This window comes from Petaurus breviceps, unplaced genomic scaffold, assembly GCF_028583685.1.
Source record: "Petaurus breviceps papuanus isolate PSGF00001 unplaced genomic scaffold, PetGlider_PUasm1.0 90760, whole genome shotgun sequence".
Lineage (NCBI taxonomy): Eukaryota > Metazoa > Chordata > Mammalia > Diprotodontia > Petauridae > Petaurus > Petaurus breviceps.
Genome location: NW_027187338.1, coordinates 384,472 through 403,599, shown reverse-complemented (window position 1 = coordinate 403,599; position 19,128 = coordinate 384,472). Strand labels below are relative to the sequence as shown.

Here is a 19,128-nt window from a genome sequence, read left to right as displayed (position 1 = left end):
TTACTAGTCATTAGCATTATCTAAATGAAGGTTGAGTAGTCTCTAATCAGAAGTGGTAGAGGGGGATCCCTGCCTGGGGTGCTAGAGAGTTTCCAGGGTTTTACAAAGTAAGACATTCAGTGATTCCAGCTACGTAGTTGTTTCCCCATAAATGAAACTGAATTGAACACAAATACATCATCTCTTGCTTGTTCAGTACACCCAACTATCCACATAGACTGATCTGGCCTATAATACGTTTCTTTGTTTTCCTTAAGACATCTCCATTCTGGTTAATAAAGCAGAGTAACAAGGTTGAGCTTTGGGTATACAGGACAGATGGGGGTCTGATTTTTGATTCTCTATCTCTTTTCTGCATACTATGCCTAACGAAAATGGGGAAGGAGGAGGCTGGCTAGAGCAGTTAAGCTATGTCCACTGCCAGCTTCTCAGGTTTCTGATTAAATCTTCTTAAATCCTTAGCAAATTATTCAGTCACTCAAAAGATAAGACTGAGAACCTGTGTACCTGGCCTCTGCTAGACTCCATACAATCAAGTGAATATTTTACCATCTTATAAGGATGTGAAGTAGAGGAACCATCAGAGTTGCATGGAATAAATCAGAGAAAGATTCTTGGAGGATGTTTGTCTTATTCAGAATTTTTTAAAAAAAATATTTATCTATTTTTAGTTTTCAACATTCATTTCCACAAGATTTTGTATTACAATTTTTTCTCCCCATCTTCCCTTACCCCCACCCCAAAATAGCAAACCTACTGAATACCTCTTCTCCCAATCTGTTCCCCCTGTAGCCTCCCTCATCACCCCCCTAACTTTCTAGCAGAGCAAGACGGACCTCTATACCTCAGTGCCTGTACATCTTATTTCCCAGTTGCATGTAAAAAACATTTTTTTTAACATTTGTTTTTTAAAACTTTGAGTTCCAGACTTTTCCCCTTCCTCCCTCCTCACCCACGCCCACTGGGAAGACAAGCAATTCAAAATAGATTTTACATGTACAGTTAGTTACTCAAATCATTTCCATAGTTGTCATATTGTGAAAGACCAACTATATTTCCCTCCATCCAATCACGCCCCCCACTTATTCCATTTTCTTCTTTGACCCTATCCCTTTTCAAAAATGTTTGCTTCTAACTACCCTCTCCCCCAATCTTCCCTCCCTTCTTTCATCCCCTCTCCTGTCCCCCTACCCCACTATTTTCCTGTAGGGTAAGATACCCAATTGGTTATGTACACTATTCCCTCCTTAAGGTGAATGCAATGAGAATAAGGTTGTTCCATTCTCTTTCACCTTCCTGTTCTTCCCCTCCATTCTAACAGTTTTCTCTTGCCACTTTTATATGAGATAATTTACTCTAATCTATCTCCTCCTTTTTTCTTCTCCCAATAAATTCCTCTCTCACCTCTTAATTTTATTTTTTATATATCATCCTTTCATATTCAATTCATCCTGTGTCCTCTGTCTATGTATACATGAACATATATATGCCCATACTCACATATATATTTATATGCACACACAACCTCCTATACATACATATATGTATGTATACAGATATGTACATATATATACACATATATTCCCTTCAACTGTCCTCATACTGAGAACAGTCTTATGAGTTACAATTATTGTTTTTCCATGTAGGAATGTAAATAGTTCAACTTTAATAAATTCCTTATGATTTCTTTTTCCTGTTTACTTTCTCATGCTTCTCTTGCTTCTTGTATTTGGAAGTCAAATTTTCTGTTTAACTTTTTTCCATCAAGAATGCTTGAAAATCCTCTATTTCATTGAATTGCCATATTTTCTCCTGTAGTATTATACTCACTTTTTCTGGGTAGGTGATTCTTGGTTTTAGTCCAAGCTTCTTTGATCTCCAGAATATCATATTCCAAGGCCTTCGATCCCTTAATGTAGAAACTGCTAGATCTTGTGTTATCCTGATTGTGTTTCCACAGTACTCAAATTGTTTCTTCCTGACTGCTTGCAGTATTTTCTCCTTGACCATGGAACTCTGGAATTTGTCTATAATATTCCTTAGGAATTTTCTTTTTGGGATCTTTTACAAGAGGCAATTGGTGAAGTCTTTCAATTTCTGTTTTGCCCTCCAGTTCTAGAATATCAGGGCAATTTTCCTTGATAATTTCTTGAAAGATAGTGTTTAGGCTTTTTTTTGATCATGGCTTTTAGGTAGTCCAATAATTTTTAAATCATCTCTCCTGGATCTATTTTCCAGGTCAGTAGTTTTTCCAGTGAGATATTCCACATTCTTCTATTTTTTCATTTGTTTGGATCTGTTTTATAGTATCTTGATTTCTCATAAAGTCATTAGCTTCTAATTGCTCCAATATTATTTTGAAGGAGTTATTCTCTTCAGTGAGTTTTTGAATTCCTTTTCCATTTGGCAAATTCAGCTTTTTAAGGCATTCTTCTCCTCACTGGCTTTTTGAGCCTCTTTTACCATTTGTGTTAGTCTATTTATTAAGGTGTTATTTTCTTCAGTGTATTTTTGGGTCTCCTTTAGCAATGGCTGTTGACTCACTTTTCATAATTTTCTTACATCATTTTCATTTATCTCCCCGATTTTTCCTCCACTTCTCTTACTTGATTTTCAAATTCCTTCTTGAGGTCCTCCATGACCTGTAATCAATTCATATTTTTCCTAGATGCTTTTGGCGCAGGAATTCTGACTTTGCTGTCTTCCTCCCACTCCATGCCTTGATCCTTTTTGTCCCCAAAAGAGGAATCTATGGTTTGATTACGTTTCCTGGGCTTGCTCATCCTGCCAGTCAATTACTTGACTTTTGAGCTCTTTGCCACAATAGAACTTTGCTTCCAGAATGGAGAGAACTTTATCCCAAATCGCTGGTGTTTTCACAGCTGCTGGAACTATTACTTGGGCTCCCTCTCTACAGACACCACAAGCTCTGGCTCATTGGTCACACACCCCAGGACCATCACCCAAGACCGTGATCCAGATCCAAGCAGGTTATAGCAAAAGCCTTTACCCTCTGAATGGTCACTTGGTCCCCCTGCAGTCTGCAAGCCAGGAACTCCTGAGACAGCCAGGCAACAGTGGCTGCACAGAGTCCGTGCCTCTGCAGCTTCTCGCCCTGGGGGCAGGGGCTGGACTACACTCTCTATCCCCCTGTTTCCATAAAGTTCTACACTGACCTTTTACTTTCTTTTTGGCATTTATGGGTTGATAATTCTGGAAACCACCACAGCTGCTGGTGATTCTCTCTCTTGAAGTCTGCTCTGGACTTGCCACTAGCCGGGGCCACCCTGGGGCCGGGAACCATGCAGCCCCATGCTCAGCTCCCACCCTGGTGTGATAAATCCTTCCTGTCAGCCTGCCAGGATTCTTTTAGTGGGAGCTTTGTTTTTCTTTGTCTCTTTGTGGGTTCTGTAGCTCTAAAGTTTGTTTAGAGTCATTTTTTTTACATGTATTGGAAGTGATTGGAGGGGAGCCCGTACCAAGTTTGTGCTTCTACTCCACCATCCTGGCTCCGCCCCTGTTCAGGATTTTATAGGAAAGTATAGGCAACAATTGTTAGAATGGGATAAGATCAGAAGTCGAGTCAAAATTGGATTCTGAAGATTGCAGAGGGTCATCTCCTGATAGAGAAGTGAAGGACTCAAGAGTACAAAATAAAACACATAAATATTTTTAGATGACTAATGTAGAAATCTGTTTTGCTTGACTATACATGTTTTTAAAAGGTATTGTGTGTTTTCTTATTTTCTTAATTAGGGAAAGAGTTGTGGGTTGGGAGGTAAAGAAAGTGTGTTTTTGCTATTGATAAAAAATGACAATTTTTTTTAAAAAGAATGAAATATGATGTCCCAGGAAGAGAATGTTTCCTGAATTCTTACGTGTGCCTTCCTTCTCATATACTGTGCTCTACCTGGCCTCTCTTTCCTCTGCAGTGGTATTTGGCCAATTTGCCTTCTTTCACACAGCCCTCAATGATGTAGTAGAAGTTCATGATGGACACAATCAGCACTCAAGGCTCTTGAGCTCCCTTTCTGGCTCCCACACAGGTATGAGAGGACACATCTGAGAGGGGAGGGAAGCCTTAGAAGTGGGAAATAAGAGGTGGAAGGGCCAAGGTTTATATTTAAGGGAATTTTAAATACAGTCCTGTCTTTTATGCCCTGATGCTGGCCCTTCTCTAGAACACAACAAAAGGACATAATTTCTATCAGATTAAATGTAATTTAAAAAATGAAATTAAATATATGTTTAATTCAGTGTTAACTATGGCAGAACCATAGATGTTGGGAGCCTACACATACACACACACACACACACACACACGAACAACATAATCTGAGTTTATACTATATACTATTCCTCTTTCTCCTAAACAGTTAAGTATTTATACTGGTTTATTTGGTAAGTTGAAGCTATTTTTTTCAGAATTATGTGGTATGTTATGTACACATGAAAGCATGAAAGAAAAACCATTTGTTTGGGAGTATATTTTGTGCCAAAGAAAATATGCTAAAACCTGGGGATGCAAACAAATACTATAACAGCAGTAATCCCCGCCCTCAAGGAGTTAACATTTTAGAAGGGGGGGGATAATAGGTAACTATATAGTGCTTACTACACCTCAGACACTGTTAAGTACCTTATAATTATCTCACTTGATCCTGATAACAGGCCCAGGAGGCAGGTAGTATTACTATCTCCATTTTACAGAAGAAGAAACTGAGGCAGTTTAAGTGACTTGCCCAGGTTCACACAGCTAGTAAGTGTCTAAATACAGATTTGAACTCAGGTCTTCCTAATTCCAGGCCCAGTGCTCTATCCACTGCTCCACCCTGCTATCCCACAAATTAGGGAGTGCTGCGACTTTTCTAAGTAGAGCCATTGACGCACCCTTTCCAAAACCAATAGTAGTACTGATTAATCTTCCCAAACCCAAAGGAGTCTAGCTAGAAGATGGCCAAGTCTGATGGGACTTGAAGCTTAGCTTGCTCCTTGCTTTTGGCTTGTCTCTTAGGTAAGTTTTCTAATCTGAAAAGTGGAGATAGCAATCCCTGCCTTACCTACCCCATCCAGTTGGTGTACGGATCAAGTGAGGAGAGCATAAATATGAAAGCATTTTTAGATTTTATTATTTGTATCTAGCCTAGGTAGCCAGAATCCCAGATTTTCATTTAGAGGACCTGGGTTTGAGGCCTGACTTTGTTACTTGTTAAATGTATGACCTTTGTGTACTCCATTTCCCACCTCTGGGCTTTTAGTTCACTTATTTGTAAAATGAGGGCTTTGAACTAAGTGGTCTCTGAGGTTCCTTATAGGTTCAAAATTTTGTAACACTCTGATCTTTCTGGTCTGTTTCAATTTTTCAGTAAGGAAATTTTTTTTTTCGGGAAGTCTAGCAGTGACCCTAGCTGGAAAAGAAGAAATCTTGGTTACTGTGACAAATTTTAGCTAGTTAATCCAGGCTTCTTGTGTTATTCTCTCCCTTCTCACACTTTTCTTTCCTTAGGAGAATCACTGCCCTTAGCCACCTCCAATCAAGTGTTAATTAAGTTCAGTGCCAAAGGCCAAGCAACAGCTAGAGGATTTCACTTTGTCTACCAAGGTAGGTAAGATGAAGAAGAGAGACTTGGCTCCCAGCTGGGTCTGTCAGTAGAGAATCACAGGATCAGGATCCTTTTTGCATGGATACAATCTAACCACTAGATTTTATATTCTTGCAAATGATCTTTAGATGACAATTATCAACCTGAGGTCCACCTAACCCTTAAGTATTTATGTGATTCTGACTTGGATGGAATGTGGAACATGAAACTCTAGCCACACCTCTGAATGTCCAGCACCGAGTTTAGCACTTAGCTCCCAGTTTTTAATTTGCAGCAGTTGGTCACCAGTGCAACAAATCCTTGGGCATCCAAATTCTAATACCCTTTTGTTTATATGAGAATTCTTAGCCATGGATTCATGAACTTATTTTAATATTTTGATGACTATGTTTCAAAATTGTTGGTTTTCTTTGTAATCCTGTATATTTTTATACATTTTTATGAGAAGGGGTCTATAGGCTACACTAGACTGCCAAGGAAGCCCATGATACACAAGGGAGCCCATGATACACAAAAAGGTTAAGAATCCCTGTTTTAGACCATGCTGCTGGTCACACTGGTACTTTGCTCAGGAACTTAACCCTCCTATGGTCTGGAAACCAGTATTCACTAGATGGTGTGAAGGCTTTATCACTCACTGTCTGTAGTATGGCTACACCCTGTTTTCTAGGGTTCTGGGTCAAATATGCCTTGGAAGCTTTCTGGAGATACACCTCATAGAAATATTCTAAAGATAAAGACCTCATTTTAGTTGTTTGACCCATAAATAGCTCTCATGGTTGGAATTCCAGCCTGGAAGGGGGTGAGGAAAGGGGAAGAAAGTGTTATACCACGCTGGTTGTTTGGACCTATGTAGTACAGGAACCACCTACAAAGTTATCTCCTCTTAGATCATGTAAGAAGATCTACTTATGCTTAGTGCCAGCCCTGCCTTCCTGGAATATTCACTTGTTCTTTTGAGGGATATAAAGCGATTAGCCATATATCTGACACTTTTCCTAATCCCCAGACAATATCTTATAGAGAGTTCTCTTATACCCCATATGCAGCAATTTTAGCTTCTCTGTATAAATCAGTGACTTTGTTTAAACAGTTAAGATAAGTTAAAGAAAAAGAAAGATTGAATTTTGTATTCATAAATATCTATATGAAAGCAATGAGTTATGGAGAGAGGGGCCAGAGTGGGAGAGTAGGGTTTAGCCTAGGTCTAGACAAAATTTGAGCAATACTTACTTATCTTGCAAGCATCAGATTTAAGAATGATCAGGGATTTGAGCCAATAAAGTGATAGTAGGCAAAGACATTATTCCCCTAAAAAACCCATGGATTCATTAGGGACCTGGTTTCATTACCTTAGTTTCCCTTTAAGTGCTAATCTTTACTTTGGTAAATTGGCAATACTCTGAAACTGAGTTAGGATAATGCCCAACTTCTAATTATGATAGGACTAGCATGATGTTATGAAATGGTAGAGAAGGCTCCTGTGACATCTTGGAATCTAAGGACTGGGATAAGCAAATAAGCTCTTCTGGTTTCTAGGCTAGATCTAGAACATTGCTTCATTAGTACCTGCTTCTTCTCTCCTGATGTTACTGCTGGTCTGTGGAGCAGAGCAAACCAGACCTTGGACCCACAGAAATAACCATAGACACCACTTGAAGACACAAGGAGAGAAAATCGTGGAACTTTAATACCACTTGTGATGCCACTAACACTTTCTCCTAGCCCATCTTAGTTCTTTATTTACAATATCACTGCATATATCTTCTATTTATGTGGTAAATAGAAGGTGCTGATGAAGTGAACTTGACTTACTATAGTAATTTCCTCTCCTTCCATGAAGTAGGAATATCCCTTTTGTCTCTGTACCCCACAACACTGTTTTTGCCATACTGTTGGCTGGATTAGATAGAATTCCTGGGTTCCTGGCCCCTGACTCATCAAGTAATTTTGAGCAAAGCATAATTTTATTTGTCCTATCTGTAAAGTGGGTATGATTGTTGATATTTTTACAAAGAGTATGTAGAAATCTTAGGTAGAAGTACAAGACCTTATTTGAACCAGTCTGTTTCTTGGCTTTAGTTTTGGGCAACAATTAAGGAAATTGATTTATGGTGCAATTGCCAGGTCAACAATCTTTTCTTTGTATCACTCTCCCCCATGTAGCGGTACCTCGAACAAGTGCCACACAGTGTAGCTCTGTGCCAGAGCCCCGATATGGCAGGAGGATTGGAAGTGATTTCTCAGTGGGGGCTGTCGTCCGCTTTGAGTGCAACTCTGGATATTCCCTACAGGGCTCCCGACATATTGAGTGCCTTACAGTGCCTGGAGCTCTAGCTCAGTGGAATGTTTCTGTTCCTACCTGTGTAGGTGAGTATTTGGAGGTTGGTTGAGTTGGAGGGTAGCAGATGCCACTGTGGGGTACAAGTTTTCAAAAATATCCCATGGAAGTTCCAGTTTGGGGGTGGTAGCAAAAGTAAAAGAAAAAAATCACTTCTAAGTAAACTGAATGGAGATTATATCCTTCTAGCGATCTTTAATAAATGGTCTCTTGTCCATTAGCATGAATGATGTCACTTCTTGTGTCATGACCCTGAATCCCCAAACAAATTTGTAAAATTACTACCTACCACAACTAAAAACTAAGGGTTTGGAATTCTTCTCCTGATTGTGTTATCTTGCCATTTCTCAACTCCCTTCTACTCCCATTACTTTAATGGAAAATTGAGTATCAAAAGCCACTACAGTTTAAAATATAGAATCCAGAATTAGATTTCCAGATCTCTCTCATTTAGTCATTCACTCATTCCTATATTGTTTTATCTACTCAGAGTGATATAATTTTAAAAAATTGTCTCTACCTTCAAGGAGTTTTAGTCTAATTGGAATGAGTACATATATATACAAATAACTATCATACAAATGGAATGTTAGTGTGAAAAAGAAATACAAAAAAATAGCTTTGAAAGCAGCTAAAGACATGAGATTAATTACATACGGCACATAAAGGAAGGTTTCATAGTAGGTATGCCATTTGATCTGGGCTTTGAAAGAGAGGTAGCTACTTTTCACAGTAGATAATGTTCTAAACTTAAAGTCGGAAAGACCTGAGGTTTAAATTCAGCTTCGGATATTTAGTATTTGTCTGACCCAGAGCAAATCACAGGGTCTGCCCTCCTCCATATCGTTGAACTGTAAAATGGGGATAATATTTAGTACCTTATCTCCAAAGATTGTTCTTCTCATCATTGTTATTGTTATAGATGTTGATAGGTGAAGATGGGAGTGGCAAAGAGGAGTAAAATCTAAGCAGAGAGAACTATGAGCAAAGTATGAAGGCTGGAGGGTAGGGAATTAATTCAAGGAACAGCAAGTGTCTGGTTTGGTTGGAACATAGAATTCTTGGTAGAATAAGTAAATGAAAGGAGGAGAGTAGAATTAGAAAGTTATAAGGAACCAAATTTCTACTCTGAAGAAAAAACTTTTCCAAAAGTAGAATTTTGTTTAAAAAAAAAAATAGAATGTCCTTATGTGGTAGTAAGTTTTCTTTCAATATAGTGTCTCTAAAAATACCTCTAAGATTCCTATGGCTCTAAATCTTTGATTCTATGAGATACAAGAGGTTGTACGACATTATTAAAGAATTTTGTAGATGATATTTATACTTTGGTTGTGAGGAATAACTACTGTTCAGCTAGATTACATGAGAATGGTAGATTCTAGCCAGATTTTAGAGAATTTTGAATGTCAAACATTTTGACATTATTCATTTCCTAATTACCTCTATCAATAATCATTTCCCCTCATCTTGGTCTTCACATAGAACTGTGCATGCAACATTTTATGTACATTAATTATTTTGTCATTATTATTATTTGGGTATGTGCCTGTAAAGTCTTACTCTAATCCCTTATGGTGAGTAAGTGACCCAGGATTCCTGAAGGCCATGTCAACAGAGTCTAAGATCTGTAGGTTCTACCATACTATAAAGATTTCAAGTATGCTTCCAGTGGCAGATTATGTCTTTTTATTGTGGGGACTATCCTAGTTTGGTGGAGAGAGGCTCATTACCAATAAGCCAGCCACTTGATCTCTGCTCCAAACTGTCACTCTGTCCAGCCCTGGCTACCTGTGAAACAAAGAGAAATACAACAAGGGGAAAGAAGAAGGGATAATCAAGAGATAAGAGGGAAGGCCTCTAGGGACATGGATAAGAGTGCACACAGAAGGAGTTGTGATCTGCATTATATGAGGGAATATTAACATATGAAATAACTTCCATTGGTATGTAGGCTGTGTTATATACTTCACTGCTAAACTGTAATGTCCATGAGAAAAGGGATGTGTTAGCTGAATTCTGTATTTCCAGTAGTACTTAGCATAGTAGTTTACACCCAAATGCTTATTAATAAGAATTTATGAGTTTAGTTTAATATTTTGAGCAGAGAAACAATATATGCAATCAAAATTATGTGTTGGTAAGAGTAATACATATCACTATGAGGGATGGATTATTATTAGGAGAGACCAGAGGCTGAGATACCTGTTAGAGGCTATTATAATAGTCCATGAAAAAGGTAATAGGAAAGGTGATGGCAATGGAAACATCAAGGAAAATTGCAAAGATAGAAGCAAAAAGGGTTGACAACTTACTTGAAATCAGATATGAAGTAGAGGAAGTCAAAGATGCCTCTAAGATTTCAAGTCTAGTTGAATGAAAGAATGGCGGTGCCATTGACAGAAGCTCTGAAGGGTAAGAGGTTTGCAGGACATGAGTTTGCTTTTGGTCTTTTTGAACTTGAGTTTTTGTGTTATATGCAGGTGGAGATTTCCAGTAGGTATTTGGATAGATGATTCTGGAACTTGGCAGAAGGGTCAGTCTTGGAGAGAAGATTTGGGAGTTCTCTGCATAGTGATGATAGTTGAAGCCATAAGATTGCCAAGGGGAAAGACTACAAGAAGAGAAGAGAAAATATCCTAGTATAGGGCCTTGGGGTATGCCTACATTTAGTGGGTGGGAATATGAAGAGAATTCTCAAATTTGAAAGAGAAAATAACAGGAGGACCAGAAAAGTGCAGTTTTGGAATCCAATGAAAAAGAGACTGGCATCCATAAGAAACAAAACCCACAAAAAGACAGAATGAAACAATTTTCCAGCCCAAGACAACTTAGAAGGTTAGGAGGAAGTCTCCCCCCCCCCCATACCCCCAGGTGCTCCCCGGAGAGGGGGTGAGAGAGTGAAGCAGAGTCCAGTGTAGGCTTTGCCAGCATAGCCTGACCCCAGAAGCATCAAATCCTACATTCTCTTACAGTAATATGAGGACAGAGAAAAGCCATTGAATTGAGAGATTAAGAGGTCATTAGTAACCTATGAGAGAAGTTTTAGTAGGGTAAGGATTGAAACCAAATTGGAAGGGGTTGAGGAGTAAGTGATGAGGATTTTGACGTAGTGAATATAAGCTCACTCAAGAAGTTTGGCAGTGAAGAAGATGGGAGACAGTGGCTCATGGGGATCATAAGATCAAGAGAAGTGTTTTAGTCTGCTTTGGCATTTTAACATATACCACCCTCACACTTGATCTGGCTACAGAATTTATGGATGATAGATACAACAAATATACATACCAACTTAGGGGACATACTCATTCATACAAAAAGAACATAAGAAAACATGAGTTCTTTGGTTTGCCTCACTGCTGCCAGTGTGCCTCACTCCCAGGCCTTGTCTTTGCCTGGCCATGGGAAATGAGGCCACACCTACAGCTGCTCCCAGAAGGCCTATTCGACCCAAACAATAAGTCTGAACACTAAAGGACCTTTAGATGTTAGGGACCAAGTAGTTATAACTTAAGTAGGCAAAGGGAGCTAGATGTCCCAGTGGAGGCTAAGCAAACACCAGCCATTTTAGAATATTTTATTCCTGAATAGGGTAGATGAGACTAAATACTAGCCTTGGTAGCATTCCTCTGAAATGAGGGGTTGTACTCACAGATCTGTGTTAATCCCTCTAATGATCTCTTATCTGTATATCTCCTTTTTTACCAGTGAATAAAGAAAAAAATTAACTGGCCTCAAACCTGAAGGATAGAGGATGGAGGTGGTATATTTTTCAATAGGAGAGTCTATCTGTAGGCTATGCAGACATATATGATCTCAGGCATTCCCTTGTCTTCTGTATAGATGGTTTAGAGGCAAGAAGGGGGCTGGTACCAGTCAAGGAATGAATTGTTTGCTTTCTTCTCTCCACTAGGTTGGTCATTGCTCAGTCCAGATTTGTCACTCTGTGACCTAAACTGTGCCTCTTATCCTCGGTCAAAAGTCTAGTGTTGTAGGGGTATTGGTCTTTCCCAATTCTAGAACATAACTGTGGAGAATCTCCTTATATTAAAGAATAAATTCCTTACAAGATCTGGTATTTACCTCTTACAGTGCCTTGTGGAGGGAACCTCACAGAGCGCAAAGGAACAATTCTGTCTCCTGGTTTCCCAGAGCCCTACCTGAACAGTCTCAATTGTGTATGGAAGATCACTGTCCCAGAGGGGGCTGGCATACAGGTACGAACATCAGAGTACATAATTAGTCAATCATTCTATTAATATCCAATTCCCGAACACCTGTTTTTTTCATAATCTTATGTTAGGTTTCTCTAGACAATACAACAGTGTATAGTATACCATTCCTACCTGCCAGTTTCACAGGGCAGACAGGACATGGATGCATGGAAAAAATAATTAATACAGGGATGTGTGGAGTAAGGACCAAATGATGATTACATATTATAAGGTTCTATGGGGTCCAGTGAAAGAAGAGATTACTGGGTCAGGGTAGTCAGGAAAGGTAACATGGAGATATGAAATTTGAGTTGGATTTTGAAGAATATGTACGATTGAGAACAATAAGGAATTTTGTTTTCAGTCTAGTTTCACTATATTCAACTAAGAATATGTCACTTAATAAAAATGGAGATAGATTAGTAGGACATCTAGGCAAAGATAATGAATGGAAAAAAACCACAGTGGTGGGAAAGCTTACTCCCAAAAGTAGAAGTATTTTATAGGCAATGAAGAGATGGACCTAACTTCTTATAAATGCTATTTTGTTGTTTAGTCGTTTTAGTTGTGTCCAACTCTTCATGACCCTATTTGGGATTTTCTTGGCAGATAATGGAGTGATTTGCCATTTCTTTCTCCAGCTCATTTTATAGATGAGGAACCAGAGGCAACTAGGCTTAAGTGACTTGCCCAGGGTCACACAGCTAGGAAGTGTCTGAGGTTGGATTTGAACTCATGAAGATAAGTCTTCCTGACTCCAAGCCTAGTACTTTATCCATGTGCTGCCCACATAAGGAGGAGTTTAGACTAAATAGTCTCAGAGCACTGAAAATGGAGTAATTGTGACACTAAGCTAGAAAGTCAGATTAGGGTCAGATTGAGTAAGCCTGAAGTTTAGACTTTATCCTCCTGTAGATAGTGGAGAACTGTTGAAGTCTGTGAGCAGGAGACTGATGTGATGTCAGCAGTACTTCAGTTAAGTGTCCTGCATAGGCCAGAGAAGGAACAAATAACAAGGATGAGCTGACTCTCCAGGATATTAGACTATATGTCTCTTACATATGTGGTCAGTAACTCTGTGGTAGACTGCTTCGTAAACCCTAATCTCATGACAGGAGGGACGTCATAGGAAGGGCTTAAGCCCTGAAACACTTGTCCTTTGGCATCACTTCAGGAAGACAGCTTCATTGGCTTAAAGGAGGGTGTTCTGTATTGAAGATAGTAATTCTCTGTACGTATCAGAAGTGGATAAATTTTTTTACAAATGCCTTAAGTTTTGTAAAAATTGCTTAGTGTTGTGTCTGGCACAGAGTATGACCTGTATAAATGATTATTCCCTTTCCTTCCCTACCTCTACAGCAATAGCCACAATGTCTTTTTTTTTCCTTTTTCTTTAGTATTTTATTTTCCCCTAGTTACATGCAAAAACAATTTTTGACATTTGCTTTTAAAACTTTGAGTTCCAAATTCTCTTCCTTCTTTCTCCCCCATTGAGAAGGCAAGCAATTTGATATAGGTTATACATGTGTAGTCATGCAAAACATTTCCATAATAGTCATGTTGTGAAAGAAAACATAGACACCCCCCCCGACCCCACCCACAAATCAAAATCTCAAGAAAAATAAAGCAAGTTAAAAATAAGTATGCTTCAATCTGTATTCAGATGCCATCAGTTCTTTCTCTGGGGATGGATAACATTTTTCATCATAAGTCTTTCAGAGTTGTCTTGGGTCATTATATAGCTGAGGATAGCAAAGTCATTCACAACTGATCATATTACAATATTGCTGTTATTTTGTACACAGCACTTTGTATCAACTCATGCAAGTCTTTCCAGGCTTTTCTGAGAGCATCCTGCTCATCATTTCCTATAGCATAATAATATTCCATCACAATCATATACCACAGTTTGTTCAGCCATTCCCCAGTTGATGGGCATCCCCTTAATTTCCAATTCTTTGTCATGAGAAAAAGACTGTTGTAAATATTTTTGTATGTATAGGTCTTTTTCTTTTTTACCTCTTTTTGGATACAGACCTAGCAGTGGTATTGCTAAGTCAAAGGGTTTTATAGCCCCATGGGCATAGTTCCAAATTACTTTATAGAATGGTTGAATCAGTTCACAACTCCACCAACAGTGCATTGATGTCTCATTTTTACCACATCTGCTCCATGTTTTGTCATTTTCTTTTTCTGTCCTATTAGCCAGTATTATAGATATGAGGTAATACCTCAGAATTGTTTTAATTGGTGTTTCTCCAACCAATAGTGAGTTAGAGCATTTTTTCATATGACTATATATATCTTTGGTTACTTCATCTGAAAACTGTTCATATCTTTTGACCATGTATCAAAAAATCAATATGCTAATATTCCCCCATCCCCACCCCCTGGTTTTCTATTCTCTCTCTCCTTTCACCCTGTTCCTCCTTGAAAGTGTTTTGCTTCAGACTATACCCTACCCCAGTCTGCCCTACCGTCTGTCACCCCCACCCCTTCTCATTTCCCTTGCTTCCTATTTTCCTATAGGGTAAGATAGATTTCTATACCCAATTGAGTGAGTGTGTATGTTATTTCCTCTTTGAGCCATTCTGATGAGAGTAAAGTTCACTCATTCACCCTCACCTCCCCCCTCTTCGCCTCAACTGTAAAAAGCTTTTTCTTGCTCCTTTTGTGTAATATAATTTATCCCATTCTACCTCTCCCTTTCCCTTTCTCCAAGTACATTCCTTAATTTTACTTTGTTTGGATACCATCCCTTCCCTTCATAATCAACTCACACTTGTGAACTGTGTCTATATATACTCCTATCTGCCCTAATAATGAGAAAATTCTTATGAGCTGCAATGTAGTATTATCTTCCCATGTTGGAATGTAAACTGTTTAATCCTAATAAGTCCCTTGCAATTTCCTTTTCTGATTTACCTTTTTTTACTTCTCTTGAGTCTTGTATTTTAAAATCAAATTTTCTAGTCAGCCCTGGTCTTTTCATTTAGAATGCTTGAAAGTCCTCTATTTAAAATCATTGAATATCCATTTTTTCTTCCCTGAAGGATTATACTCAGTTTTGCTGGGTAGGTGATTCTTAGTTGTAATCCTAGCTTCTTTGCCCTCTTGAATATCATATCCCAAGCCTTCTAGTCCTTTAATATAAAAGATGCTAAATCTTGTGCTATCCTGACTGTGGCTTCATGACACTTGAATTGTTTCTTTATGGCTGCTTGCAATATTTTCTCATTGATTTGGAAGGTGTGGAGTTTGGTTATGATAATTTTTGGAAGTTTTCATGTTGGGTTCTCTTTGAGGAGGTAGATTCTTTCTATTTCTATTTTATACTTTGGTTCTGGAATATCAGGGCAGTTTTTCTTGGTAATTTCTTGAAAGATGATTTCTAGTCCCCCCCCCTTTTTTTTTTGATCATGACTTTCAGGTAGTCCAGTAATTTTAAAATTATTTCTCCTGAATCTCTTTTCTAGGTCCATTGTTTTTCAATGAGATATTTCTCATTGTATTCTATTTTTTCATTCTTTTGGTTTGGTTTTGTTGTGTGTTGATTTTTCATATTCATTAGTTTCCATTTGCTCAATTCTGATTTTAAGGAATTATTTTCTTCAGTGAACTTTTATACCTCCTTTTCCATTCTAATTCTACTTTTTAAGGACTTTTTTTCCTTCTGTGAATTTTGTGCCTCTTTTTCCATTTGGCCAATTCTGCTCTTTAAGGCATTCTTCTTCACATTGACTTTTTGTACCTCTTTTACCTTTTGACCTAGTTTATTTTTTAAGGTGTTATTTTCTTCAGCATTTTTTTGGTCTCTTATCAAGCTGTTGACTTGTTTTTAATAATTTTATTGCATCACTCTCATTTCTCTTCCCAATTTTTCCTCTACCTTTCTTACTTGATTTTCAAAATCCTTTTTGAATCTTCCATGGCCCAAGACTAATTCATATTTTTTTCTTGGAGACTTTAGATGTAGGAGCTTTGACTTTATTATCTTTTTCTGAATGTGTGTTTTGATCTTCCTTTTCACTGTAGTAACTTTCTCTGGTCAGAAATTTTTCTCTTATTTGCTCATATTCCCATCCTATTATTTGACGTTTAACTGTTTCTTAAAGTAGGGCTCTGCTTCTAGGGTGGAGGGGGCACTGTCCCAACCCTCAGGGGTTTTGTGCAGCTGTTTTCAGAAATACTTCTAGGGACATATAAGTTTTCAGTTCTTCCAAGGTGGTATGATCTAATGAGAGGTGTGTTTACTATTCTTCTTGCCTGTGCTCTGGTCTGTAAGCAATCACAATCACTCTTTTCTGCCTTGGAACTGTGACAAGGGTGCCCTCTCCACTGTGGCTGTAAGCTTTGGTGTGATCGTGCTCCTCCGACCTGGATCCAAGTATGGGCAAAGCAGCAGAGTTCTGCCTCATTGCTAGTACAGAGATTCCTGTAATCTGTTCTGACTAATTGTTTGACCCCCTTGCCATCGGGGGGCTGAGAGCTCAGGAAGCAGCTGCTGCCACTGCTAATTCAGTTTCTCCTAAGGCCTGCTTCTGGTTTTCTGGGGTCAGGCTGTTCTGGCAAAGCCTACACTGGACTCTGCTTCACTCTCTCACCCCCTCTGCTGGGGACACTTGGGGGTACAGAGGGGAGTCTTCCAACCTTCTAAGTTGTCTTGGCCTGGAAAATTGTTTCACTCTGTCTTTTTGTGGGTTCTATTGCTCTAGAATTTGTTTAGAATCATTATTTAAGGTATTTTGATGGGTTTCTGGGAGAGCTCAGGGAAATCCCTACCTTTACTCCACCATCTTGACTCTGCTTCTTAAAGAGAAAGCCGACAATGTCTTTAAGTAAAGTTGGAAACTACTTCCAACTTTACTTAAAGACATTGTGGCTATTGCTGTTAGTACATGGATAATAATATAGGTTTTGTCCTAGAAGTTAAATGCAAATTATAGAGTGTTCTAGATAAATGCTTTTTTATTTAGTTAATAATGAATCAGTTCAAAAAATGGAATAGATTGCTTTATTAGGTAGTGAGCTTACCTGTCACTACCAGAAACCAGATGACTGCCCATAAAGGATATCTGTCCTGCTTGATTTTTATAATTTAAAGCATCAATAGCATACATATAAAATTTGAATATTACCCAAAACTTAAGGGAAAATGTAACATGATGAGCTATAGAATTGGAATTCATAAAGATCTCAATAGAATTGAACAGACTCTTTCTTGGTTTAAAGAGGTACACAGTCACAGAATAACTGATTTATAACTGGGAATGATCTGAGTGATTATCAAGTTGTGCTCCCCCCAGACCCCATTTGACTGATAAGGTAATTGACACTCAGTTTCAGTAACTTGACCAAGGTCACATAGGTACATAGAAAGTGACACAGTTAAGACCCTCTGACCCCATGCAGAGCTCTTACTGTACTATACTGTGCTTCTTCTCTCTTAGAAGTACTTGCTTGGATAGAGGAAATAGGGCTAGACAACAATTCATGTAAAAAATCCTTGAGGGCTTTTGTAGACTGAAAGAATAATGTGTATCAGCAATGGGACATAGCAACCAAGAGAATCCATGCAGTCTTAAATTATGGTATAGCTGATGTCTAGAACAAGGTTTGCAGTAGTTCTACTATTACTCTGTCCTACTCAGATCAAAGCTTTAATATTGGGTTCAGTTCTGAAGACCTCATATACAAAATGTTGATAGTCTGTTGGGAAAATAGAGGAGTAACAGAATTGGGATCCATAAAAACCCTGTCCTGTTAATAGGACAGAACGATTACTTGAAGACATGCTGTCTGAGCTAAAGGAACTGGGATGTAGAGTCAAAAGATTTAGGAGGAAAACCAGAGATTAACTTTATTCTGCTTGGCCACAAGTCAGAACTAGGAGTGATGGGTAGAAGCTGCAGAAAGGCAAATTTCAACTGAACATGAGGAAAATTTCCCAGTCTCTTCTTGCCTCTTGATTCAGTACAAGTGTTGGCCTTAAAATGAGTTATATTCTGTCTGTCTCTTTTATGCTTTCAACTTCTGCCATTTGGCTTTAAATGGCTTCCTAGAAGCAGGGCTCTAGGTGTCTTTCTGGTAAGTACTTCTGGACCTGCCATGTAGATTGGTAGCAAAGACTGGACCAGTTTATCGAAAAGTTGAGTGTATATAAGGGCAAGAACATGGCTCAAAGTCAAACAGAAAGTTTCTCAAGTGTTCACATTGGGGGACAGATTCATCTGTGGTGTCCAAGTTCATTAGATATGGATACAGTCTGAGTCATAGATACTTTGGGGCCTAGTTCCACCTATTTCTCTGACTTACTGTAAAATTTTTGGCTTCAGTTTTCTCATTTTAAAAAATATAGTATCTAAGAACCTCAGGAGACATCTAATCTTGAATCAGATTTTCCCTATAGAATTTTTAATGAATGATTATCCCACCTTTGCTTGAAGACCTTCATTAATAGGGAACCCACTACCTCCCGAGTCAGGACTTCGCTCTTGTGGATAATTCTATTTGTCAAGATGATTTTCCTTATATTGAGCTAAAATTTGATTCTCTAGTGTTTCTGTTCATTGTCCCCAGTTCTGCCATCTAGGATCTAGCAGAACACACTTAATCTCTCTTTTACCTGACAGGCCTTAAAATACTTGAAACTGGTGATTATATTCCACACTCTTTACACCCTCATCCAAGTCTTCTTTTCCATGTTAAAAATCCACAATTCCTTTTGCTGATCCTCACTATCCTGGTCACTGTCCTCTGTATGTGCTCTAGGTTATCAGTGTATTTCCTACCAAAAAAAAGTGGTGAACATATTGAGATCAAAGATAGCACTTACAAATAGTTAAAAGTGTACTGAAAACATAAAGAAAAACTGTTGTCACCAACATAGGAGTTCAAATTAAAGTCAAGCTAATGTATCCCAATCCCCCTACAAACGGTTTTCCCCTGTCATACCAGGATATTTACTCTTTAT

General features: G+C 38.4%; 2 protein-coding genes across 2 annotated transcripts in view; both read left to right on the top strand.

Moving 5' to 3' along the window:
• The window catches only part of LOC138146178 (NACHT, LRR and PYD domains-containing protein 10-like), a 294,893-nt gene that overhangs the window by 27,670 nt on the left and 248,095 nt on the right, over window positions 1-19,128 (top strand). The gene's annotated exons all lie outside the window — the stretch shown is intronic.
• The window catches only part of CSMD2 (CUB and Sushi multiple domains 2), a 1,071,431-nt gene that overhangs the window by 851,843 nt on the left and 200,460 nt on the right, over window positions 1-19,128 (top strand). Inside the window, exons 32-35 of the mRNA XM_069067881.1 lie at window positions 3,933-4,046; window positions 5,507-5,602; window positions 7,770-7,973; window positions 12,034-12,158. Coding sequence (XP_068923982.1) covers window positions 3,933-4,046; window positions 5,507-5,602; window positions 7,770-7,973; window positions 12,034-12,158 — 539 coding nt within the window. The remainder of the gene's footprint in view (window positions 1-3,932; window positions 4,047-5,506; window positions 5,603-7,769; window positions 7,974-12,033; window positions 12,159-19,128) is intronic.